This window comes from Hippocampus guttulatus, chromosome 2, assembly GCF_054856545.1.
Source record: "Hippocampus guttulatus isolate MCC_2025c chromosome 2, RoL_Hgut_1.0, whole genome shotgun sequence".
Lineage (NCBI taxonomy): Eukaryota > Metazoa > Chordata > Actinopteri > Syngnathiformes > Syngnathidae > Hippocampus > Hippocampus guttulatus.
The window spans coordinates 2781195-2808146 of NC_141262.1; the positions used below are offsets into that span (position 1 = coordinate 2781195).

General features: G+C 44.8%; 1 protein-coding gene across 2 annotated transcripts; it reads right to left on the reverse strand.

The window, feature by feature from the left end:
* Positions 1-1906: 1906 nt before the first annotated feature.
* pcdh18b (protocadherin 18b) lies at positions 1907-26445 on the reverse strand. 2 transcript variants are annotated; one of them, XM_086131506.1, is made up of 4 exons: positions 18131-26445; positions 17652-17707; positions 12524-12639; positions 1907-2864 (listed from the first exon to the last, which is right to left on the reverse strand). In XM_086131506.1, exons 1-4 carry the CDS (start codon positions 20615-20617, stop codon positions 1921-1923), a joined length of 3603 nt encoding a protein of 1200 aa, XP_085987632.1. In that variant the 5' UTR covers positions 20618-26445; the 3' UTR covers positions 1907-1920. The 2 variants fall into 2 exon arrangements, with proteins under 2 accessions (XP_085987632.1, XP_085987623.1); XM_086131497.1 differs by having other exon boundaries at positions 12470-12639; positions 18131-26444.
* Between the last annotated feature and the right edge of the window lie 507 nt (positions 26446-26952).

Here is a 26952-nt window from a genome sequence, read left to right on the forward strand (position 1 = left end):
GATGAATTGGAGCTGAGCACAAAATCGAAAATGGCATACCGGCTTCCCAGAAATTCTGTCAATGTGTGTTCATGTTTGTGAGGGAGTCTTTTAGACTGGTGGAAATAGCTGTGGCATTCCATACGCTTCTTGCAGCAGCATTCACCATGAGCGAATAAAAGGGAATGAAAACAGCACTTTGTCTGTATTGTACAAGGGCAGCTTGGCAGTCGTCTGGTGAGTGCCTCGGCTTCACAGTGCAAAGGTGTAGTGTTCAATTCTGGCTCTGGTGAGGAGTTTGCATGTTCTCCCTATCCCTGTGTGGGTGCCCGCCAACATTCCAAAAACATTCATGGCAGTCAAATTGCCCACTCTAAGTTGTCCCTTCATGCTTGTGAAAATAGATCAATCCTGTTTTCTAAAATTAGAGCTTCACTTCACTAAATGTGCTATACTCATCACAAAGTCCATTTATTCATAAAAACAAATGCGATTTTAAAAATGACGTTGCGGCATATTCCCATGACTGAGTGGTATAAGAACGCGCATTGGGTTCAGGCAACCTGGTACCACTGTCTGCTCCAGCCAAGTATTGCTGTGGACGTGCAAACACACGAGCCACCTTTGTTGATATTGTTTGAACATTGCGCGCAAGCTTCCAGTGACAATGCAAGTAACAATGAAACTGGAAGGCCTTAGTGTCATTATCCATCCATCCATCCATTTTCCGAACCGCTTAATCCTCACTAGGGTCGCGGGGGGTGCTGGATGCTAGGGACAATTTAGAGTGTTCAATCAGCCTGCCATGCATGTTTTTGGAACGTGGGAGGAAACCGGAGCACCCGGAGAAAACCCACGCAGGCCCGGGGAGAACATGCAAACTCCACACAGGGAGGCCGGAGCTGGAATTGAACCCGGAACCTCTGCACTGTGAAGCCGACGTGCTAACCACTGGACTACCGGGCCGCCCTAGTGTCATTATCATTGTCCTAAATTGAGTGCCGACATACAATACAATACATGCTGATTTATATAGCGCTTTCACAACAGTGGCAGCTGTAACAAAGCGCTTAATAAAACAGTTAACATAAAGTAAAATAATAAACACAACACATAACATAAAACACGGACAGTCGTGCAGTCCTAACCACTTTTCCGTCACACGCTTTGTTGTTTGAAGCAGTTTGAGATGAAAGAGGAGAGAATCAAAGTGTCCTTTAACCAGTGGATCAGAGACGTCATGCTCAAAATGTGCACACGTCGGCTACAAGCTAAGTTTCAAAGTCAACAAGAAGCTGTAGCATCCATTGATGAAAAAAGAGATTGACATGACACCATGACGCATGACACCATATAGATTAAGTAAAAGAATAGGAATGCAGCATACAGAGTTAAATGGCATTTTATTTGCGTGATGTCTATTTTTCCACAGACTACATAAATTACAACTGGTCAATTAACATGTACAGTATGCATACAATAATAATAGAAATAATAATATCACAATACATAAACAATTTAAATAGGCAGAATGTCAATCACATATTCAACTTTTGATTCAATGTTTTGGACATGCATTCAATATATAAAAATAGACCTTTGGTTCAATGTATTTACATTTTTATATAAATATAAGTTATAATAATATTTTTAAAATACAAAGATAAATACAGTGGAATGATGTACATTGTGTACCATCCAACAATTACAAATATTTTTGGGATATTTAGCATTTAAATAAGAGTTAATACATTTGAAATGCAACTTTCATGACAATTACAGGTCTCTTGTTATTCATTTTTCAGCATTTTAATTTGTCAACCACTCACCCCCAATCTTTGTCTGAAGGTAAAAGACAGATCAGATCATACAGATATATATAATATTCAAAATTATAATCCCCCCCCCCCCCCCCCCCCCAAAAAAAAGAAAAACATGGGTCTAGCTCTGCCGGACATCCTGGAGAAGTTGATTGATCTCAGCGACTAACTCACTGGCATCCACCAGCTCATGGCGGCTGTCACTGCGTTTTCCCTGTAGATGGCTCAGTACAGAGTCAAAATCGTCCTCTTCATAGTTTTCTGGGATTTCCTCCATAGCAGGAAGCCATTTGGATGATGGGCCAGGAATGGGCACGGGTGTTGCCACTGAAGCCTGACAAGGTTGTTTCCCAGTGGGGCTGACTCTTGCTGTGAGCATGGAGCAGCTGTGTGATTTGGGGTTCTGACTGTTTTTGACTGCCTGTGAGTTACTGTGATTGCTGCTCTGGCAGCTGAGCTTGGTGCACGGCTTCAGGGTGTAGTAACTGCCGCCCTGATGGTGACCAGATGGAATGATGCCATTTCCTGGATTCTGGAAGTGTGTATTGGCAGCCCAGGCTGCCACACCCTGCTGGTGGATGGAGGGGTTGGTCTTGCCCGGGAGATGATCCCTCTTTCGATCCAAAGATCCAGTCATTGATACACCAATACTACTGAAACTCGTCCCCTTCTGTTTCTCATTAACTTGGCCATATGAATCTAAACTCTGGGGGAGCAGGCGGTGAAAAATACTGCTCATCTCAGAGAACAACGATGAAGCTCCGCAAAGTTCTTCATCTCTAGCCTCATCCCCACTGTTAACTTCAGCTTGCTCTTCCGCAGTGCTCTCTCTGCCCAGGTTTTTTCCAAAGGTGGAGAAGCTTTGGTTCCGGCCAGATCCATTTTCAATGCATGGCTGTGGAGTGTTGTCCTGAGACTGGTCAGTGGGCTGGCAGGCTTCATCCCTGGGAATGTAGAGATTGCTTCGATAGTCGGAGGATGATGACTCTGGGGACGCAAGTGGGGGCATCCAGCACTGATCTGAATGACCCAGTACACGACAATCCTCTGTGCAGAGCCTCATAGCTGGAAAAAAAGTGGGAATTTCTGGTAAGATATCAGGAAATAGACATATGTAGTTTACGTACTCTTGTGTCAGTAAGCAAAGTGTGTGATTATTTTAACATTGGTTTCTCATGTGAAGTTTAGTGGCTATTCTTTCGGGAAAAAAAATCTCTGATGGAATTTTTCAAAAACTGAACTGTGAAAGTTTTTTTTTTAAAAAACTATTGAAATATAGCTAACGTGTTGCCATGAGCATATTAATTTCGTTCTTCATGACCTCAAATACAGTTGTTAACTTTTGTTTCAATGAATTGTTGGAGAAGAGGAAATTACAACTGCATCCTTCTACTTAAATGCTCAACTTTTATGATATGATATCACTGTAGCATGAACCTTTTACATTTTCCATAAATTTCACCTGAAAGCAAAATATCCCTAACTTTTAGTGAGTAGCGTATGTCTGTGCATATTTTGAAGTTCTGATTAAAATGGCTAAATTTAAGACAGTGACAATGAAATAGCGGTTAATATTAGTTATGGCTTTATATGAAGAAAAAAGTTACAGAGTCTGGAACTTCTGTGATGTCACCAGCTATTATTTTGCCTTTCTCTTTTCACCTATTTTGCTATCAACATCTGTGGAAATCTGTTGTGAGCCATACATATCCTATTAAGAGGCAATCGGACAAGTCTGTCAATGGCCATTGGCCATTCAAAATCACATTTTTGATGGCATTTCCCTTTCATGGTTCTCTTTTCAAAAATACTGTACATTTCACAGAAAATCTCAGAAGAATAAATGAGGCAAATTAAATAGGCCATCTTAAAGCCGTCATTAGAAGCATGCTCTTCTTACGTCTGCCATTGAGGGACTTCATTATCAGCTCATTACCATGAATGACACATTTATTATACATCTTAGAGAAGAACCGCACATGTGCTTGCAGTGGATAGGGAAGCTGCTGCATACAGTATGATGAGCTGATAAAAGGGTCAAATCAAATGTTTAAATTCAAAGATTTAAGTGTAAAAATAAAATCATCATTGAAACCTGCTCATCCAAGTGTATGTTGCCATTATTTAAAAACTGAAAGCTGGGGCTTTTGCATGGGTTTATTCTGAGCTTTTCTTCTATTAAATTAAATCAGAGGACATAGTATTATTTTTATCTCACAAGAAAGTATCTCACTTTTGCTTTCTGAAACCCATTCAGAGTGTGAAACACTCCAGCGACTACAATGAAAACTCAAGTATAATTTTATTTAATTACTATAGCTTTTGACTGATTTTATGAAATGAAATATCATCATGATCATTTGAAAAACGACGTAATATTCCTGATTATCTGATAGTAAAGCCACTTGAAAATATACACATGCTTAGTTTAGACGTTATTTCTGATTCAGTGGAAACCGTGTCCATAATGACAATGAAGTGACTGAATACTGTTCAAAATCATCCATGCAGGGGACAGAAGGGTGGAAGCCAGAGAGATTACACAGTGGAAGATAGTTTAGCTTTAATTATGTAATGCACGATATAAATATGAGAGCAGTTCAGAAATGGCTGCATGGCAACTAGTCATCACGTGGCAATTAAATTACTACTTTTTCATCAAAAGACCATTCGTCATTGCATGGCGCAAAGTTGAAGGCTTGGAGGTGGTTAAGAGGAGAATGAATAATGAGCGCAGCCTCGCAATGAAACTATTAAAAAGGGAAGGAGGGAGGAGGTGTTGGTCATGAGTGTCTGATTCAATTTTAATTGGGATATAGCTCAAATATGGTGTCAATTGATGGCTGTGGGGAGAATTCCGTGACGGAAAAAAAGGCTGCTTGCAAACTGTGAGCGGTGACTCATACCGGCTGGAGACGAGGGAATGTTACAGCGTGTGAATGAATTTCAGCAGTCATAGACTAGAATTATGTTTAATTGTATGCTTTGTGCGAGGACAGCTGCAATAACCTTGTTACCGAACAACAGACAGCAACTACTTCATATCAATGAGGTATGTATCCTAATAAAAAAAAAGTAAATAAGTAAATACATTTATAATAATAATAAAAAAATAATAATTATAATAATAATAAAGCTGCAAGAACACTGGATGAATTATATTGGGGGGCTTAACGTTTGACAATGGAAGCACATAAAGTGAGGACTGAAGTCAAACTTCATGTCAACTGTTCACTGTGCCTACGATTAATCTCATTAATAAAACATTATTACTATTATTACTGTTGCACGCACAAAGACTATTCCTTGGCAAACTTTGTAATTTCCTGGATTGCAATAAAAAAATACACGACCACAACAGGAGACGAGACAGAAAAAAAGGCACTTGAAGTAGGGCTGGGCACAGGATCGAAATGTAATCATGATTTCGATTTTGCTTTCTCACGATCATACAAACATTATCATCAACGGAAAAGGATCATTGCGCTAAACGATGTGGTGTGTTTGCAAGTTCCCAACATTCTGAAAACACCCCGAATGTTGCTTGTGCAGCAAGCGTGTGATGTAATGTAATTCTGCCCTGCCTGCCTGTCTTTTAAACGAGTTCATACAACCGGTTGGAGTTGAGTGTGAAATTTAAGAAACACAACAAAAAGAAAATTGGCACACGCTTCATATTTAAAAACAGTGGTACCTCTAGTTATGAACATTTCAATACGGAATTTTCAGGTTACGTAACGCCTCAACAGGAAATTATTGCCTCTTGTAAAGGAAGAAATGTTAAGATAAGAGAGGGAAAAATACAGTATGGGATGCTAGTCGAAGCTTTGAGTTTCCTGAATGCAACATACTTATAGCTGATCTGCCATTGGCTATTCCGAACATCATCCTGGCATCCCATTGGCTAAGAGGGACCTTGACCATTTGTGTCGATGCGTGTAGATTGATATGCGTCTATGCAGTGTCACCGTCATTCGCCACTCGGGCCATGAGGTGTTGTGATAGTTATACGTAAATGTGAATCACCCAGAAAAAACAGTCGGACGATTGCTCACTGTGCTGATGTTTGCCTTGGACATTTTCGAAGCAAACGTCCTTGGATCAGTTCTTTACAAAACGCCAGTCAAAAAACAATTCTGAGAGAGAACAAGAACCAAAGAGGGCAAAATAAATGCTTAGGGTGCAGGTAAAAATTAAATGACCATCATTTTTATTCTTTATTTTTGTTTTTTTACATGATGCAAAACTCTCATTTATTGTGCAATAATCAAATCGTAACATGCATTTGTGAAATATTTTGGTGCATGTAGATGTTTTATAAAACATTTATCTCTGAATGTTGGGGGTCTTGGAACAGATTAGGGCATTTGCATGGAAAATGCGTCTTTACTTACAAAATATTCTAGTTGAGAAATTTCTTCCAGAACATATTAATTTCATAAGTAGTGGTACCACTGTAAAAGATACTTCGTCTTTGAGACATTTCATGTGCTAATGCAACCTAAGATGTCATTGACACGCTTATAGGAAATAAACAGTTACTTTCGGGACTGACATTACTTCATAGAAGAGCCACACACAAATGCTGTAGGATTACATCAACAGGTAACAGGGGCGGCCTTAGCCCAGGACGTAGAGCGCACCGACCAGTAACTGAGGGGAGGGGGCTGGGTGTGAATGTTTGGTGATGGTCGGAGGGGCAAAAGGCGCATACTGAACAGACCAATGTGCGCACAGCAGAAATTTTTTCCCTTGTTTTTTTTAGTTCCTCTCAATTTATATACATATATACTGTATATCCTCTTGACGACCAGGAAAAAAAAAATCAAATCACATTGATTTTGAAATTCCCCAATCTATGTGAAGTAATTGGAATACTGCAGAAGAAATTTTTAAAATTTTTATTTTTGTTTTTAGTTTATGATGTGTCTTCTACAGTGGACATCGGAACCCAATACAGGGGAAAGTATTAAACACTTACTTTTCCTCTTCCCATAAAACATGCTTGCACTGAGGGAAGACATTTTCTTCTACGGTGACATCATGGTAACAAAGCCCCAACCCTACAACTTTGGTATCATCGGAACGCTCTGAATGTCCTCTATTGATCACAAAAGGAGTTAATGCGATGAGATGCACTGGGTGGGAGAAATTTAGGTTTACAAATGTCCTCTACAGTGAACAAATTTGAACTACCAGTACTGGTGTGTGTGTGTGTGTGTGTGTATATATATATATATATATATATATATATACACACACACACACACAGTATATATATATATATACCCAGGCGGCTGGATAGCTCAGTTGGTAAGGCATCGGTTTGGCGTACGCGAGATGGTGGTTCGAATCCCGCTTGGGGTAAAAAAAATGAGCACATAACACCATCCAGTGTGGTGTTAGTTATTAGACATGCCGGCTCAGACGTCGCCCGGCCAAACAAGGTCTGCGTCAGGTGCTGGGGAACCAGAGCACCTTGATGAAAAATGGGCTACTGGAACAAAGCGGAGATGGGTGAGATGCGATAACAAGCAACCCCAGTCAGAGGGGTTACATGCAGAGAATGTGGGCTAAATGGTTACTTCGAAACCCACAGTCACGGTTGACCACGAAACAACTAGTAGCCCAGTGTTCCAACATCCACAAACGGCAACTGCTGTCACAACTTGAGATTGATGAGGTACAACGCAGGTTCCATGGTGAAGGGCCCCAGGCTGCCAGATCAGAGGAGGAGGTCATACCAGAGATTGGGAGGCAAGCCCCAATGAATGCAGATGATGAGATTGGGAGGCCAGCCCCAATGAATGAAATGCTGAGCGAGGCAGCAACTGACCTGAAAGCTAAGATCATGGCGAGAATGAAAGCTGGGCACCTAGAAACCGATTACAACGGCTATGTGAAGTACCATGTGAAAGTCTCATAGAAAGTGTGAATGCAGCACTGAGGGCGATCCCCACCATAACGATCACAGAAACCAATGAGCTGATATACGCTTCAGCATCAGTGATCCTAGAGATGCTTGACGATAAGAGCAACCATGGAAGCCATGAGTTACGTTACCCACCATGGAAAAGACGGTTGGAGGCTAAGATCAAGGCGACTTGGAAAGATATGAGTCAATTGACGGAGGCCCAGAGAGGTGTGATGAAAAGGCCGATACCCGAGAGGTACATCCAGATGACCATACCTGAGGCACTCAAAACTGCCAAACAAAGGCTCCACGCCTTGTCCAGCCGCCTAAAGCGGTACACGAAAGAGAATGAGGCCAGACGAATAAACAGGCTGTTCGCAACACAACCTGCGAAAGTGTACGCTCAGTGGCAGGGTCCTAACAACAGAGCTGACCCACCAAGACTGGAAACTGAAAGGTACTGGAAAGGCATATGGGAGAAGGAGGTTGCACATAACAGCAGTGCACAATGGCTGGTGACCCTGAGAGAGGAGCACAGACACCTCCCTGAACAGAACCCAGTTACCATAACAGTGGCAGACATACAGGAAAGAGTCTCAGATATGAAGAACTGGACAGCACCAGGCCCGGACATGGTCCACACCTACTGGCTAAAGAAACTCACAGCACTCCATGAGCCTCAGCAGCACAAATGAACCAGCTGCTGAGGGATGGGACTCACCCAGGATGGCTAACGGAAGGGCGAACGATCCTGATCCTGAAGGATCCCTCAAAGGGTGCAGTCCCATCCAACTATCGGCCAATAACCTGTCTCTCCACAACATGGAAGGCATCATTGCGGCTAAGATAAGTGGACACATGGATCAATACATGAGCGAAGCACAGAAGGGCATTGGTAGAGATACCAGAGGAGCCAAACATCAGCTCCTGGTTGACAGAACAGTCGCACAAGACTGCAGGTCCCGACATACCAACCTGTGCACAGCCTGGATTGATTACAAGAAAGCCTATGACTCAATGCCACATACATGGATCACTTAATGCTTGGAGTTGTATAAGGTGAACAGGACCCTAAGAGCCTTCGTTGCGAACTCGATGAGGATGTGGATAACCACACTTGAAGCCAATGGCAAGCCAATTACCCAAGTGTCCATCAAATGTGGCATATACCAGTTGATGCACTCTCCCCACTGCTGTTCTGCATAGGACTGAACCCCCTAAGCCAAGTAATCACCAAGACAGGCTATGGATACCGCCTCAGAAATGGAGCTACGATCAGTCACCTCCTCTACATGGATGACATAAAACTGTATGCTAAGAGCGAAAGGGACATAGATTCCCTGATCCACACAACCAGGATCTACAGCAGCGACATCGGGACGTCATTCGGTCTTGAGAAATGTAGTCGGATGGTGACTAAGAGAGGAAAGGTAGTCCGCACTGAAGGGGTCTCACTCCCTGAAGGAACAATAGCAGACATTGAGGACAGCTACAAGTACCTCGGTATACCACAAGCCAATGGCAACCTCGAACTGGCAACAAGGAAAGCGGCTACGGCCAAATACCTCCAGCGAGTGAGGCAAGTTCTAAGAAGCCAGCTCAATGGCAAGAATAAGACCCGGGCAATAAACAGCTATGCCCTGCCAGTGATCAGATACCCTGCAGGAATAATAAGGTGGCCAAAGGAAGAGATTCAGACCACGGACGTTAAGACCCGAAAGCTCCTAACCATGCATGGAGGGTTCCATCCCAAATCCAGCACCCTGAGACTGTACGCAAGCCGAAAGGAAGGAGGCCGGGGACTAGTGAATGTGAGAGCCACTGTCCAGGATGAAACATCCAAGCTCCATGAATACATCAAGGAGAAGGCTTGAACGGATGACGTACTCAGAGAATGTCTCAGACAATGGGGAACAGAGGATGAGATGCTGGAAGAGGGACCATCATGGGAGGACAAGCCCCTACACGGGATGTACCACCGGACCATAACTGAAGTGGCTGAGCTCAAGAGGCCCTATCAGAGGCTAGAGAGGGCTGGCCTGAAGGACAGCACAGAGGCACTCATCCTGGCTGCTCAGGAGCAGGCCCTGAGCACCAGAGCCATTGAGGCCCAGATATACCACACCGGACAAGACCCAAGGTGTAGGTTGTGCAAAGAGGCACCTGAGACGATCCAACACATAACTGCAGGGTGTAAGATGCTGGCAGGGAAAGCCTCCATGGAACGCCAAAACCAGGTGGCTGGCATAGTCTACCGAAACATCTGTGCGGAGTATGGACTGGAAACCCCAAGGTCAAAATGGGAAAGAAAACACCTCCGAAGGTGGTGGAGAATGACAGAGCGAAGATCCTGTGGGACTTCCAGATCCAGACTGACAAGATGGTAATGGCGAACCAACCAGATATCGTGATCGTAGATAATAGGCAGAGGAAAGCCGTTGTCGTGGATGTAGCGGTCCCAAGTGATGGAAACATCAGAAAGAAGGAACACGAGAAACTCGAGAAATACCAAGGGCTCAGCGAGGAGCTGGAGAGAGCCTGGAAGGTAAAGGTGACAGTCGTGCCTGTGGTGGTCGGAGCACTCGGGCCAGTGACCCCCAAACTAGATGAATGGTTGCAACAGATCCCGGGAACAACATCGGACATCTCAGTCCAGAAAAGCGCAGTGCTGGGAACAGCAAGGATACTGCGCAGAACCCTCAAGCTTCCTGGCCTCTGGTAGAGGACCCGAGCTGAATGGAGGACGGACACCACCCGAGGGGTGAGACGAGGAATTGTTTTTTTTTTTGCATATATCTGTATATATACACACACAGTAATCCCTCGTTTATCGCGGTTAATGGGGACCAAAACCACCCGCGATAAATGAAAATCCACGAAGTAGCGACCAATTAACATATACAGTGAAACTCCTCTCTAACGAAACCTACACGAAAATACCCCCTAATGTGAAAAAATCTTCATGCATTAACACCATTCCCATTCTCCTGCCCCCCATACGACGAAAAAAACCCCCCTGTTGCGTTATACGAAATCATTTTCCATGCTCCAGCCTCGTGAAGACATTCACTACAAAGAAGTCTAATCCAACAGCGACCTCTACTGCTTCATTCGGAAACGGCAACAGCAACCACCACACTGGTTTACACATGCGCAGTAATCCAGGAAGTATTTGTTATTGTTCGTTTCAGACGCAGCAAGGACGTTGCATTGCTAAAATGGCTACAAAACGGACCTTTGGATGTCAAGCAGCTCAGACAAGAAGAGCGCTGACGCTGGAAGAGAGGGTAAAAGTGATCAAAATGAAATACGGACGAAGCAAAATAAAAGACATTATCCAAGAAATTGATGCAAATGAAAGTGAATGATGATCGTAAATTTCACAATTTCTTTCCCTTTTTTCTTTCTACACTGACAATATGAAGTGTCAAATAAGTGTGTGCTCATACTTATGCACTATTGGAATAAAAATAGAGTACACATACGTTTGTGTGTGCGTGTACACATACGTTTGTTTGTGTGTGTGTGTGTGCTTACATCTGAGATCAAATTTGCAACAGTGCAAAACCCCCTGTTGTGAAAAATTTATTGTTGCAAACATTATTTTGTTGTCGAGGATTTTCACTGTACATAAAAAAAAATGCAAGAAATCCAAAAAAATCCAGTGATCCCAGCAGACTGTTTATATTAGTCAATTAAGGATGATTAGACAATTAAGGATGGAAGAGACTTGCTTTTGTTCTTATAAGCCTCCTCTCTCTCTCTCTCTCTCTCTCTCTCACTCTCTCTCTCTCTCTCAGCCACACACACACACACACAGACACTCACACGCACGCGCACGCACACACTAGCAGCATCGTAAACAACACTTGATTAAAGATCAAAGAGTAACCCACAGTGGTAAGAAGATGCACAGCCAATCAACATGGCTTTACATCTTCTCAGCCCCCCCCTCTCACCCAACATGTACTGTATACGTTGCTCCATGTGACTCACTGTTATTTTGCTGATTTTCACTCCTTCTCGTGGACCGTTTGCGAAATTCTTCTTTTATTTTTATTTTTATGAATATGTTTGAAAAAATCCGCGATGCACCGAAGCCGCGATAAACGAACCGCAAAATAGCGAGGGATCACTGTATACAAAAATTTGAATCGACAGTTTTGATTGTATCATGTGTGAAGTGGTCAGCTAATCTCTAGAGAGCTCCCCCAACACATAAATATTCTCTTCTACCACTGCTCAAGAATCCAGTCCTCTGAGGGAGAGCTTTCATGAGATCAAAAACACAAAGCCGACCAGGCTCTTCCAGGTCTGCAACAATTGTTTCCGAAGAGGACCGGGGAGATGGAACCGTTGCAGGGTGGCAATGTCTAAAAAAAGACATCGGGTACACTATCTACCGATAGAGTCCCTATGGCAGTGAACACACTTTTCTTTCATCGAGGGCTGCTATTGTGGACGTTTTATCTGTTTTCCTGCTTCAGCACACCTGATTCAAATGATCAGGATCATTGTACACCTTCTGTAGAGCTAATTGATGGACTGATTATTTGCAATAGATGTGTTGGAGCAAGGAGACCTCAACAACCGAAAGATTTTGAATGATATCCACTATCGGATCACTGTTATATGTATGTCTATTCGGTGTCTATTATTTAGCAATGGATGATTCGTAATCACCAATTTTCCATAATCACCCAGCCCTAACTTGAAGGCAAGTATGTGAGGGGAGCACTAATGGGGCAGGGGGTACCTGTGTGGGTTCTGTGATGGACATCAGGTGCATAATGCTCAGCAAGTCCCTCACCAAGGAGTCTATCTAGAGGTGAGTCCCTGCCAGGCTCGTAGTCACTGTCGCCTGCATCACTGTCCCCACGACCGCTGTCTTTGAGGCTGAATTTATCCATCTCGTGCAGGGCATATCTGAGTGGGATAAGAAATCATTTGTTGCAGCTATCATGAAATACTGACTAATTGTATATCTTGTTAAATACTTAAGGCGACTCATAGCGATAGGAATGCCTTGAAAAGTTTTGTTGATAATTGCAATGTAAAGCGTTGAATTGAAAACCAAACCAAATACTTGATAAAACCAGAGTATCCGCTGGTACGCCACATTCAATGGATTATGACAGTTTTGTTGTCGGAGTGGATCAATTTTTGAAAACCGTCAAAACAAAATACATGTAACTTATAACCTAATGTTTATTTTTTTTCAGTGCCACGACGAGCCTTTTGCATATATCCATCTATCCATCCATTTTCTGAACCGCTTTATCCTCACAAGGGTTGCGGGGTGTGCTGGAGCCTATCCCAGATGTCTTCAGGCAGTAGGCGGGTGACACCCTGAACCGGTTGCTAGCCAATCGCAGGGCACACAGAGATGACCAGCCATCCGCGCTCACACTCACACCGAGGGACAATTGAGAGTGTTCAATGAGCCTGCCATTCATGTTTTTGGAATGTGGGAGGAAACCGGAGTCCCAGGAGAAAACCCACGCACGCACGGGGAAAACATGCAAACTCCACACAGGAAGGACGGAGCTGGAATCACAGCTGGTACCTCTGCACTGTGAGGTCGATGCGGTAACAACCCGATCACCGGGCTGCCCCATTTTGCATATCGTCAAAAATGCAGCGGGGCCCCGCACCATGATGCTATGCCTCCAGTAATAATATGTATAATAATCACTCCTCTTTCCCCATCTGATATTAATTGTGACAGTCTATGTGCATCATACTAGACACTATGAATAATTTGATCTTTGATTAAGGAGGGTAATGAAGAGATTCGTATTTTCCAATTGATGGAGCCAAGGCACCTATTTTACGTAACAAAAAATCTCACGGTAAACCACCAAACAAGAATCATCTGAAAAAAAATATGCATACTGAAATGATGATCTTTTTCTGTTAAGTCACAAATGTACTTACTCAATGTGACATCTTGTGTAGTTGAACACAAAGCGGATATATTTGCAGGGAGCTATGACCTATTCTGTTGGAGTGTATGAATGGCAAAAGGTGGATAAACAGGTTGCTGTTACTTTTTGCCAACCTTTGTTTTTGTCATGTTATTAGATGAATACAGATTGTGAATTGCTCCAAATGGTATTGTACTGTCGAGGTTTGAACTCGTTTGAAGGAAGGGTGAACTATGTCCCTTGCTTATTTGATGCCAAATAATTAAAATGCCTCTCTCTCCTTTTGAATTTTTTATTTTTTTTTGCATTGTTGTAGCGTGCCCCTCCGTGAGCCGTCACCTTACCGTGGTGGAGGGGTTTGTGTGTCCCAATGATCCTAGGAGCTAAGTTGCCTGGGGCTTTATGCCCCTCGCAGGGTCACCCATGGCAAACAGGTCCTAGGTGAGGGACCAGACAAAGCACGGCTCACAAACCCCTTATGAAGAACAAAATAAATGGAACCCAGTTTCCCTTGCCCAGACGTGGGTCACCGGGGCCCCCCTCTGGTGCCAGGCCTGGGGGTGGGGCTCGTTGGCGATCGCCTGGTGGCCGGCCCTGCACCCATGGGGCCCGGCTGGGCTCAACCCGAAGAGGCAACATGGGTCCTCCTTCTCATGGGCTCACCACCCATGGGAGGGGCCAAAGGGGTCAGGTGCAGTGTGGGCTGGGCGGCAGCCAAAGGCGGGGACCCTTCTAGCCTAGGGCTAGCTCTAGGGACATGGAATGTCACCTCTCTTGCAGGGAAGGAGCCCGAGCTGGTGTGTGAAGTAGAAAAGTTCAGACTGGATATAGTCGGACTTACCTCCACACATAGCCTGGGTTCTGGTACCAGTTCTCTCGAGAGGGGTTGGACTCTCTTCCACTCTGCGGTTGCCCACGGTGAGAGACGCAGAGCAGGTGTGGGCATACTCATCGCCCCCCGGCTCAGTGCCTGCACACTGGGGTTCACACCGGGAGACGAGAGGGTTGCCTCCCTCCGCCTTTCGGGTGGAGGGACGGGTCCTGACTGTTGTTTGTGCGTACGCACCCAACAGCAGTTCAGCGTACCCGCCCTTTTTGGAGTCCTTGGAGGGTGTGCTGGAGAGTACTCCTGCTGGACTCCCTTGTTCTGCTGGGGGACTTCACTGCTCATGTGGGGAATGACAGTGAGACCTGGAAGGGCGTAATTGGGAGGAACGGCCCCCCCGATCAGAACTCGAGTGGTGTTTTGTTATTGGACTTCTGTGCTCATCACGGATTGTCCATTACGTACACCTTGTTCAAATATCAGGGTGTCCATATGTGCACTTGGCACCAGGACACTCTTGGCCGCAGTTAAATGATTGACTTTGTGGTTGTATCATCGGATTTGCGGCCGCATGTTTTGGACACTCGGGTGAAGAGAGGGGCGGAGCTGTCAACTGATCACCACCTGGTGGTGAGTAGGCTCCGATGGTGGGGGAAGATGCCGGTCTGAACTGGCAGACCCAAACGTATTGTGAGGGTTTGTTGGGAGCGTCGAATGGAATCCCCTGTCAGAAGGAGTTTCAACTCCCACCTCCGACAGAGCTTTTCCCATGTCCCGGGGGAGGCGGGGGACATTGAGTCCGAGTGGACCATGTTCCATGCCTCTATTGTTGAGGCGGCCAATCTGAGTTGTGGCCATAAGGTGGTTGGTGCCTGTTGTGGTGGCAACCCCCGTACTCGCTGGTGGACACAAGCAGTAAAGGATGCCGTCAAGCTGAAGAAGGAGTTCTATTGGGCCTTTTTGGCCTGTGGGACCCCAAAGGCAGCTGACGGGTATCGACTGGCCAAGCGGAATGCAGCTTTGGTGGTCGCCGAGGCAAAAACTCGGGTGTGGGAAGAGTTCGGTGAGGCCATGGAAGCCGACTTCCGGACAGCTTCGAGGAAATTCTGGTCCACCATCCGACGTCTCAGGAGGGGGAAACAGTGCACCACTAACACTGTGTACAGTGGGGATGGGACGCTGTTGACCTCAACTCGGGATGTTGTGAGCCGGTGGGCAGAGTACTTCGAAGACCTCCTCAACTCCACCAGCACGCCTTCCTTGGAGGAAGCAGAGTCTGGGGACTCTGAGGTGGGCTCTCCTATCTCTGTGGTCGAAGTCACCGATGTGGTTAAAAAGCTCTTCAGTGGCAAGGCCCCAGGGGTGGATGAGATTCGCCCGGAGTTCCTCAAGGCTCTGGATGTTGTGGGGCTGTCCTGGTTGACACGCCTCTGCAACATCGCGTGGTCATTGGGGAGAGTGCCTCTGGATTGGCAGACTGGGGTGGTGGTCCCTCTTTTTAAAAAGGGGGACCGGAGGGTGTGTTCCAACTACAGAGGGTGTTTTGTGGACTTGGAGAAGGCGTTTGACCGTGCCCCTCGGGGAGTTCTGTGGGGGGGGCTTCGTGGGTATGGGGTACCGAACCCCCTGATACGCGCTGTTCGGTCACTATACCACCGATGTCAGAGTTTGGTTCGCATTGCCGGCAGTAAGTCGGAATCGTTTCCAGTGAGGGTTGGACTCCGCCAAGGCTGCCCTTTCTCGCCGATTCTGTTCATCACCTTTATGGACAGAATTTCTAGGCGCAGCCGAAGCGTTGAGGGGGTCCGTTTTGGTGGCCTCAGTATTGCATCTCTGCTTTTTGCAGATGATGTGGTACTGTTGGCTCCTTCAAGCAGGGCTCTCCAACTCTCACTGGAGCGTTTCACAGCCGAGTGTGAAGCGGTTGAGATGAAGATCAGCACCTCCAAATCTGAAACCTTGGTCTTCAGTCGGAAAAGGGAAGAGTGCCCCCTCTGGGTCGGGGAGGAGATCTTGCCCCAAGTGGAGGAGTTAAGTATCTTGGGGTCTTGTTCATGAGTGAGGGCTGGAGGGAGTGAGAGATCGACAGGCGGATCGGTGCAGCGTCTGCTGTGATGCGGCAGTTGTATCGGTCTGTCGTGGTAAAGAAGGAGCTGAGCCAAAGGGCGAAGCTCTCAATTTACCGGTCGATCTACGTTCCAACCCTCATCTATGGTCACGAGCTATGGGTCGTGACTGAAAGAACGAGATCACGGATACAAGCGGCCGAAATGAGTTTTCTCCGCAGGGAGTCCGGGCTTTCCCTTAGAGATAAGGTGAGAAGCTCGGTCATCCGGGAGGGGCTCAGAGTCGAGCCACTTCTCCTCCACATCGAGAGGAGCCAGATGAGGTGGCTTGGGCATCTGATTCGGATGCCTTCTGAACGCCTCCCTGGTGAGGTGTTCCGGGCATGTCCCACCGGGAGGAGACCCTGAGGACGACCCAGGACACGCTGAAGAGACTATGTCACCCAGCTGGCCAGGGAACGCATCGGGATCCCCCAGGGAGAGCTGGAAGAAGTAGCTAGGGAGAGGGAAGTCTGGGCTTCCCTGCTAAAGCTGCTGCCCCCGCGACCTGGCCCCGATAAGCGGTAGAAGATGGATAGATGGATGTTGCAGTGTGTTTTTTCAATTTTATTGATATGTACTTTTTTAATTGTGCCATGATTGTGAGTGGTGGTACTGAGAGGCGGATTAGGTCATTTCATTTCCTACTGAAGCCCGAGGTCCAAAATCCACTGCCCCCGCATGATATACAATATATATTTGCAGTTTATGATTTATTTTTGTTTTATGATGAGAGGGAAGAAATTTCATCTGTGTTGTAAGTTACACATACAATACATTTGACAATAAAGTTGTATCCAATCCAATCCAATTTATGAGCTATCCTAGTTGGCCTTGGTAGACTGCACCTTGGACTGGTCGCCGGCCATTCACAGGGCACATGCAAAGACACACACATTTACACCATCACTGGCAATAAATTTGGGGGGGAAAAAAAAACCCACTGTAATTTGGATTTTCATTCAAATACGTATGTATAATTAATTTTTGAAAATTTTCTTTAAGTCAAAGCAAAATTAACAAACAACATTACTTCCATCATAAAAGTAACCCCAAACTTCCATTCTAAATAGGTATTACCTGTAACTCCGGGTGTATTTGTTGCCTCTGAAACTTGGACGTGGCTGGTACTGGCCCTGATGGAGCATGGACAGAAGCTGTGAGACTTGCTACAATCCCCAGAGAACAAACAAGGGCAGACAAAACAGAAAAGAAAAGAAAAAAAAGGGGAAATATGAAGAAGGACAAATGAATGGTGTCAAACAAGCAAGACCACAAGACAATGTTAAATGAAGGTGTAGGACAAAGGGGAGGGGGCATGACTTACTGAATGGAGGTACTAGAATGTGGGAGGCAAAAAACACATTCTTAACATGCGCTGGAGATGTAAAATGTGATTTGTGGACTGAATATGCCACAGTGTCTCTTTTGATATCTAAATGACAAATAGTGGCCATGAAGTTGCATATTAGCAGTACTTAACCTAACACAACAACAACAACAACAAAAAAAAAAAACGTGCCGCCCAATCTACATCCAAAAACACTCTCATGTCTTACCTCAACAGGGGGTGCAGTGTGAGCCAACTCCAGGGCGAAGTTCTCCGGCACGTGATTGGAGGAAATGGTGAAAAGACTGTTCAATGACTGACGGCTGTGATGGCTCTGCCTGCTCCCAAGCGTGCCCCTCTCGGGCAGAGGGGAGGCTGACGGGGAGCGCGGGTGAGACTGGACAGGAAGAATTCCATTGATAGTTGGGACCAGAGTAATATCTGCTTTGTGTATGTGCCTTGTTGGCTTCTTGGGATGTTTCTGATAGCTGTTTTCTGCCATGCGACAATTGTAGTTGTGCTTTGGGTCTTTTTTTTCCCGGGCACAACGAGTTGTGGCAAACATCACCATTACAACAAGCAACAGAGCACAAACTGCTCCGAGAGATATGATGATGATGAGAGAGAGATCATGAGAGGAGTGGCTGGAACCAGTGGGATCAAGAGTGGGGAGGATGTCCATATTCTCCTGCAGAGTAAGCTTGAGGAGAGCCCCTGTGGTGAGTCGATTGGTACCTCGATCCTGGACTTCTACCCTGATCTCCATCACATCCCTCGGCGCTTGTTCTAAGCTTGCATTGGTCTTCAGCTCACATCGCCGAGCATCCATCACAAACAGACCATCGTCATTTCCACCAATAATGGAGCAACTCACCTCCCCATTAGCACCAGCATCACGGTCTGTGACTTGAAACGCTGTGATTAACTGACCAGGAGATGCATACTTCCAGACTGGAAGTTCAGCAGTCTGATTCTGGAGGGAGGGGGAGTGGATGATAGGGGGATTGTCATTTTCATCCAAAACTGTAACCAGGAGAGTGGTGTTGGCTGAGAGGGAAGGATTTCCCCTATCACGTGCCTGGATCGTGAAAGTGACATGACTGACGTCTTCGTGGTCAAAGGTCCTCAAGGCATAAATGGCACCATGTGAGGGATCAATAGTGACATACGTCGAGATGGAGCTCCCCTGCACCGGAGCATCAATTATGGCATATGTCACCTGGCCATTGGTGCCCAGATCTGGATCTGAGGCCACTACAGTGGTCAGGTATGCTCCTGGAGAGTTGTTCTCGGATTTGAACACCTCATAGCGGTTCTTCTCAAAATGAGGAGGATTGTCGTTTTCATCAAGTACCTGCACAGTAAAGTGTTTGATCGTGGAGAGGCTTGGCGAGCCCCGGTCCTCCGCTATGATTGTCAGGCTATACTCTGACCTCTTCTCTCGGTCTAGTGAAATATTGGTGAGAATCATATAGTTCTTTTCATATGTTGTCTGGAGTCTGAAGTGACCGTGGCCGTGAAGCCGGCAGACCACTTCGCCATTGAGCCCCGTGTCACTGTCGTCAACATGCACCAATGCAATGAAGGTATCTACCGGTGCACCCTCTGAGATGTAGGCCACCTCCTCTTTACCTGGTGTCATCAGGTTAATGTTTATCTCTGGTTTGTTGTCGTTGACATCCACCACTTTGACAACAATTTTACAAAGCCCAGGAATGGAATTTGGGCCCAAATCCTGAGCCTGAACATCAAGCTCGTAGGAGGGAGACAATTCATAGTCCACCTTTTTAATCACTGTAATGTGTCCGTTTTCTGGATTGATCTTAAATCTCTCCAAGATTTTTGAGGGGACGTGACTGCTGAAAGCATACACTATTTTTCCATTAGTACCTTCATCTGGATCTGTAGCATTTAAATCAATGACAAGAGTACCAAGAGGAGAGTTTTCCATCAAATTAATAACATATGTCTGCTCTTCAAATGCTGGACTGTTGTCATTTGAATCAGCAATGCTAATTTTCACCAATGTGGAGCCAGATTTGGGAGGCACCCCATTATCTGAAGCAGTGAGCTGCAACTGGTAGTTAGACTGCACCTCCCTGTCCAGCTCTCGTATCACCACCAGCTCTGCATACTTAGCCCCATCTGTCCTGGTCCTGATGTCGATCTTAAAAAAGTTGTTGGGACTGAGGGCGTATGTGTGCAGCGAATTCTCTCCAACGTCCGCATCCACAGCACCATCTAGCGGTATCCGTGTCCCAACGGATGCGCTTTCAGAGATCTCAATGGGGACGATGGCATGCGAGAAGTGTGGGGAATTGTCATTTATGTCCAACACTTCCACCGCCACATGGAATAATTGCAGGTACTCCGTCGGCAGGGTAACGACGTCGAATTCAATGGAACAGTTAACATTTTTCTCACAAAGCTTCTCACGGTCAATTTTGGAGCTGATGCTGATCTCTCCGTCCTCCTCTCGCAGAGACAAGAATGGCATGCTACCCCGCTGCATGGCACGGAAACGAAGAGATACGGAGCTTGGCAGTTTGGATAAAACTTCAGCGACGTCGTCCTTTAAGCGCGCGATGACAATCCCCGTGCGTTGTTCCTCATGAACTTGGTATTTCAAAGTCGTGCAGCAGATCGAGTTGAAAACCGCCATCAAAAAAAATAGTTGGAGTTGTGCAGAAGGGAGCAAATTCCCTTTGGCACCCATCTTGCTGCGGCAGTCCCTTCCACAGAGGCGGAGGAACAACAAAGAAAATCAATCCCCTTGTAATTTAAATTTGTAACATGATTAAAATTCTCGTCTGTCGATCACCATCCGCTAAAAGTCCACCGGGTTTCAAAAAAACATTCACACACATGTGAGAAGATCGACTCTTTGTCGAGAGCTCTTGCATATATCCTCATGTACTCTTCCCCAGTGGCTTGAGTGGGAATGAAATGGACAAAAAGAGACACACGGGAGAGAGAGGGATTCGGCGCGTGTGCGTGAGCGAGCACGCGAGCAAGCCTTGCTTCCTTCCTCAATTTTCAATACCCACCCAGAACCCAAGCTGCCTCCTCTCTCTCTGTCTCTCTCTCTCTCCCTCTCTTTCTCCCCCTTAAAAAATAAGTACAACAAAGAGTGCACGATCCTCCTCCTCACACACACACACACACACACACATACATAACCGAGCATTTAAAAAGTGTGCCACAACAATGAACTTGAGAAAGAATTATTCCGGGCTCAGCCACGTCTCAGACAAACACACACTGACCCGCGCACACTTTAACATCATTGTTTGGTTATTCATGACGTGTGCCAACCTCGCTCCCCCTTTCTTTGAGGGTAGCTTGCTCAAAATAAAGCCTGCTCTATTATATGCCCTTCGAATAACAAGGGGGCACATGGATGTCATTCAATGTTTGTTATAACAGGGAGTTAAAGCACGCTGCTGCATTAAATCAAAGCCGTTTTATAACATAGGCATATCCAGATGACGGTGTCACTAATGGTGTCTTGCAGAGGGTTAAAACAGAAGAATTAACCAAGAGTTTGGTAAAACTTGAACCCACTTAAGCAATTACCAAAACACTTCCACATTTTTGGTTGCTGTTTCAGACAGATGTGCAAATGTAGTAACACTTCACCAATTTGTTCAAGGTTTATTTTCACTGAAAACTGTCATGATGGTTAGTCACATGCTAACCTCGGGAAGTGTACATTTCTTTGCCGCTCATCATGAGCTGCTTTCACACTGGCTTCCCAGTACCGTGGTACAGCAAAAAAGTGTTTCCCCTTCAGACATAACTTAACAAAGCGGCCATGTGCGCCAGTTCTGACATTACTATTCCATGCATTGAGACAATTAGTCACACCATGACCTCACTGTGGCAGCAACAATTGCTTTCAACCCGGGCAAGTGAGTCTCAAATGTTCAAGTATACATTCATCTTACACACAAGCAAGGTTTTGCCTCAACGTAACATTTTGACTTCAAATGCTCATTGCGCATTGTGACCTAGAGGACAGAGAGCTGGAAAAAGTTGTAAAATGTAGGCTTAATAGGCCATCGTGGAAGGGTCTATTAGTCTTATGAGTGCAAAGCCAGTTAAGATGGACTAGCAAACTTAATGATCCCATATTAAGAACAAACAGAACTTAACATGGGCACACAGAGCGGATTTATAAAACATACATACATACATGTCTACCCCTCCAAAAAACAAAACAACATTTCAAACCTTGAGTGTTAGCATATCCGTTTCTTCAAGGTTCTTTTGACAAAATAGATATGCCGTTAAATCTATTGTGATGGTCACAGTATTGTTGCCAAGTTACCCAAACAGCTGACCCCCCACACACACACACACACCTTGCGTGTGCTCGTTTCACAATAATCTTTGCTGTCAAATAATATATCACGGAGGCCTACGTCCTCCAAGCAAATTGCCACCCTGCAAATTCAGTTGTGCTCAGACAGCAACTGGCCACAGCTTTATGAGCATGCCATCTGGTCCGAGCTTGAGACAGGCCAAAACACTCAATTACCACCCATTCACGAATCATGAAGCCCCAAGAGAGACACAAGAAGATCACATCAAGTCTGATCAAATCTGCTATAATATGCAATTGTGGTGGAAGTTTGTACACACTATTGCCTTCTTTCAAATTTTATGTACCACAAATCCTGTTTAGGGTTCTGTGTCTATCACTCTAATAGAAAGCAATTGAAGCCAGCCAGTATTCTGTGGATTGGTCTCTCATATAAAGTCACTAGTAAAACTCGTGTTACAAGTCTGTGATTAAAATCAGAGAAGAGGAACACTTCTGTTCTACACGGTCATCTTTGTGTTATAGTACACCACCAAAGTAAGGAGAGTCCATTTCCAAAATCACACTTAGTGAGTTGCTCTCGACCAGCGGTTTTGTCACCCCGGGGCCCTCAGTTTCCTACTCTTACAAAGTCCCGATCCCCTTCATTAGAAGTGAGGAACAATATTTTGGAAGTTTAAATATACCCCAAAACAACAAAAATATGAATACGATCCCATGCAATTTTCTCATGAGCTGTCTCCAGCTCACTTTTGGGTCTTGACCTCCCAGTTGAGAACCACTGCTGTAGATTACACTTGAATATGATAGGCAGCTTCTTTTGTTGTGTGATTCCCGTCTGCTAATTGCTGTTCTTTGTTTTTCTCTGGTGAAAAAAATAATTGGGGTCGGCATCACTTTGTGAATGTGTTACTGTGATGTATTTTATCAGCATTTTAAAGTTGTCTGTTTGCCTTGGGGAAGCAGGCTCTTTCTGCACTAACATACGAGCATCTGCTGCTGAGCAAACACTTGAACAGTGGCCTTGATAACTGGAACAAGGATGGTGAAATGGTTAATCAAGCTTAAATCTGTAGACATTTGGCATTTGCTGATGCAATTTGAGTTGGGGTGGGGGCGGGGGTGAAAATAGATTTTTTTCTCAAATATGTGATTTTTGTTGATCAGATGATGACCTGTACTGACAAAAATTAATCAGCTTGAATACATCTCTCTTAAAAGCCATACTTAGTTTTTTTACATTGTAGCAGTGTAAAATGGACTACAGGTTTAAATTTTTTTGACAAATTTTCTTAATGATCACTGCTTGGATTAATTCAATCATGCAAGTAAAATTGCTTGCCTACACTAATGTAGTTTTTATTACAAATGTCATGTCGTAAATGTGGAGCAGACGTGCTTTTTTGGCTGCTTTATATCACAAACTGTGGAGACGACAAGGTGGGTGATGGAGATGCAATGACCTTAGGGACCATGACATTAACAAGAGGAGCTCCAGGGGATAGTGGGGGTGCTGCATGAAGGGCTCAGCAACTTTGTCATTGAAATGAAGGAGGCGATCCTGATGACAAAGGGTGCATAGCAGGTGGAGAGGCAGTCCACAGACCCCCACAAATACACTCCTCCCCCCCTTGGAGAATCTGTGCAGACTTGGGTGACAAGAATGGAGCCTGGAACTCATAGTGGAATTTGCAAGCTGTGTAAAACTGTTAACATTGACAAGAGTGTAGGGAGTAAGAAAGTTACGTTTATTTCAATTATACAGTCATCTATCTCCTCAGATCGTTTTTGCACCTTTCTTGCTTCAGTAGGCAAGCGTGTGAACACATGTACTTTGTAACTGCCTGGTGTGGATTGTAAAGGCACGCGAGCGTCAGCTGCAGTCCAATTACCATTCTGCTACCTCCTGTGAGAAAGGGGGGGGGGGGGAGGAGGGGTGTACGGGGCTCAATGAAGCATGGTCACTCAGTCCAAATGAAAGTCCATCTTTCAATGTGGTTTGTTGAAACAGTACTTCATGAGCAAGGATGAGCGATTAAAACTTCTCATTTTAGACCACATCCTGTATTCCTCCAATCCATTTTTTACATTTCTCAATCATTTCATCGACATACACGAAAAATAAACAAACAAATAAATTAATGGATTGAAACCAAACTTTTCAAATCCTCATACACAACTACAACTCATCATGTCCCACATTATAAAAATTGCATTACCACCTCCAGATTATTGTATTGGAATACAAATTCCTCTGGGTTGTCCACACTGACAAGGACAAAAAAAAAAAAAAAACACTCCCGGGGGCATTTGTATGCATGACAATGATGGCATCGTCTTATTTGAGATTTCCCTGAGATTTTAATTAAATGCTATACTGATTGGACATAATTCGTTAATTCAATTGTTTCACATGGTCACTTGATTATCATCAGAAACCAAAGTCATCTTTCAATATGCTACAATGACCAACAATCATGAGTAGAATTAACTTTTGAAAAGTGAAACTCAATCAACCCATTTGGGTGCACATCAAAGTAAATCCAGTCCCACAAACCGTGATAGAGTACCTGTCATGTCTTTGTCAAGTGGAAATCTCTTTTTCCTTCTATATATTCAAAAACAAAGTAAATAAATAAACAAGAAAAGAACACCATTCCATGAACCTGCACAGAACCCTTTTAAGTCTGGCGGCAATCTTCAGTGTGTCACATAATGACCACAAACCACAAATTGGAATCTCCATGGGTAATTGTTGAAACTGGGCAAACATTTATTTATTTTTTTTCCGGAGAGCTGACTTCGACTCATCTTGGGTTTCTACCGGCGGTGGATTTGCACGTTTTACTGAGCAAAGAAAGTGTACAGTACAAGTCCTGAACAGTTACTTTTCAGACTAGAGGGAAAACAACTGCTCATCAACATCAGAAGGCAGGCTTTTAAATGTCAGTGAAACATGACTTGAACAAAAGTATTATGAAACCAACACATGATAGCTTGGTAAACTGCAAATGGAAGAAAATGTGGTTTTAGTGGCCCATCTGCAGCTATAATAGCATTCAGTTTTCTGGGAAGGCGTTCAAGTTTGCAACACTGGAATGTGTGTATTATTTTTTGTGTGATTTTTTTAGGCTTCTTCACACAGACCATTTTTGAAGTCAAACATCCATCCATTATCTGAACCAATTCGCCACACGAGGGTCGCGGGCATGCTGCAGCCCATCCCAGCTGTGTTCAGGCAGTAGGCTGGGTACACCCTGAACTGCTTGTCAACCAATCGTAGGCCAAACATAGATGAACAACCATTCGTGCTCACAATCACACCTTGGGACAATTTAGAGTGTTCAATCAACCTACTAAGCATGTTTTTGAGATGTGGGAGGAAACTGGAGGACCCAGAGAAAAACCACGCAGGCACAGGGAAAAGTACAAACTCCACCAAGTGGGCAGAAAGCCTTTAAAACAGTCCAACAAATCAAAGCCCAGGTATGATTGCTCATACCTGAGCACACACATATGCACAGGTTGTATCATACAAGTGAAGCGGTTGTTCCTCCCATCGGTTTTGACACAGAGGAGTGAAGGGTAATTGGGCTCAAACTATTTGAATGACTCAACTGACAGTTTAAGCCATTAAGGACTCCTTGACTTGGTCATGATGCCCCTGAGGTACAAACACGGCCCTTCTCTTATGTACCGTGTTCTCCCATCATGGAACTTGTTGAATCTCTTGGAGCTCCCAAATACACTCACTATTTCCCCTTGAACCGCAGCCCTCCAAACGCAAAGTTGGTATGCAGGACCTTTCCCATGAATCTGAACTAACTTCACTTCACAGCACAACACTGGCTCTGATATGATTGTTGGGTCAATTCCATCCAGAAATTGCTTTGCACAAGCTGAATTAATCTGCTGTTAAATTTGTTTACCAAGCAGCCACAAAATTAGAGCAGCGCAGCAAAATGAACACCTTCAACCAAAATGATGCGCCACTGTTTTCTCAAGCTTTGTCAGTACTGTTAAGAACAGACTGGGTCCGTACCAACGCCCTCTCCTCCAGTGGACACACACGTCTGGCATCTGCTGTGCTGATACCCGATCACTTGTTTTTGAAGTTACACAATTGCATGTGCCCGGCCGGCTAAACCGTCTTTTCATATCAAAACAAAGAAAGAAGTCAATCAAGGAAGAGAGAAAGACAAAAAGAACTGCTGTCACCATGTAAGACCACACATAGAGCAACGCAGAGGAACCCAAGTGGGTGTGATGGTCATGCAGTGTCTTTTCATCCGCGGGCCCCTAGGTAGTTTTGCTGCGAGCCGGTCAACAGTCTCACAATGTGGCAAATCTAACAGCCAGTCAAAAATGCACATGAGGGTTCATAAAAAAGCTATGACCGCCACCCAAATAAAACTGGTCCGCAGAGCAGTTACTCTTTTAATTGACAATGTCTTGTCCCACTTCCAAACAAACAAAAAAGACACATTTCCCTGGATAGGTTATTGTGTGTGAGTGTGTGTGTGCGTGTGTGTGTGTGTGCGTGTGTTAGTGCTCGAGAAAACGTCTGAATAAGATTATTTTGGAAGGATACTATTCAGTGGAGGAAATGTTGTCCTTCTCCACCTTCCCCATTTCATCAGAATGAAGAATATTTGTACACATTTTTATATTGTACTGTTTTTGTTTTCAACGACCCCCTCTTGTATCTCTCTCTCTCTCCATATATA

Bases quoted from the DNA above. Each gene is read 5' to 3' on its own strand.
- pcdh18b (XM_086131497.1), bottom strand. From the start codon at position 20,617: ATGGGTGCCAAAGGGAATTTGCTCCCTTCTGCACAACTCCAACTATTT. The intron at 12,640-17,651 runs GTAATACCTATT...TATCCCACTCAG, and splicing joins AAATACACCCGGAGTTACAG to ATATGCCCTGCACGAGATGG. The intron at 2,865-12,469 runs GTACCCCCTGCC...CTTTTTTTCCAG, and splicing joins CCATCACAGAACCCACACAG to CTATGAGGCTCTGCACAGAG.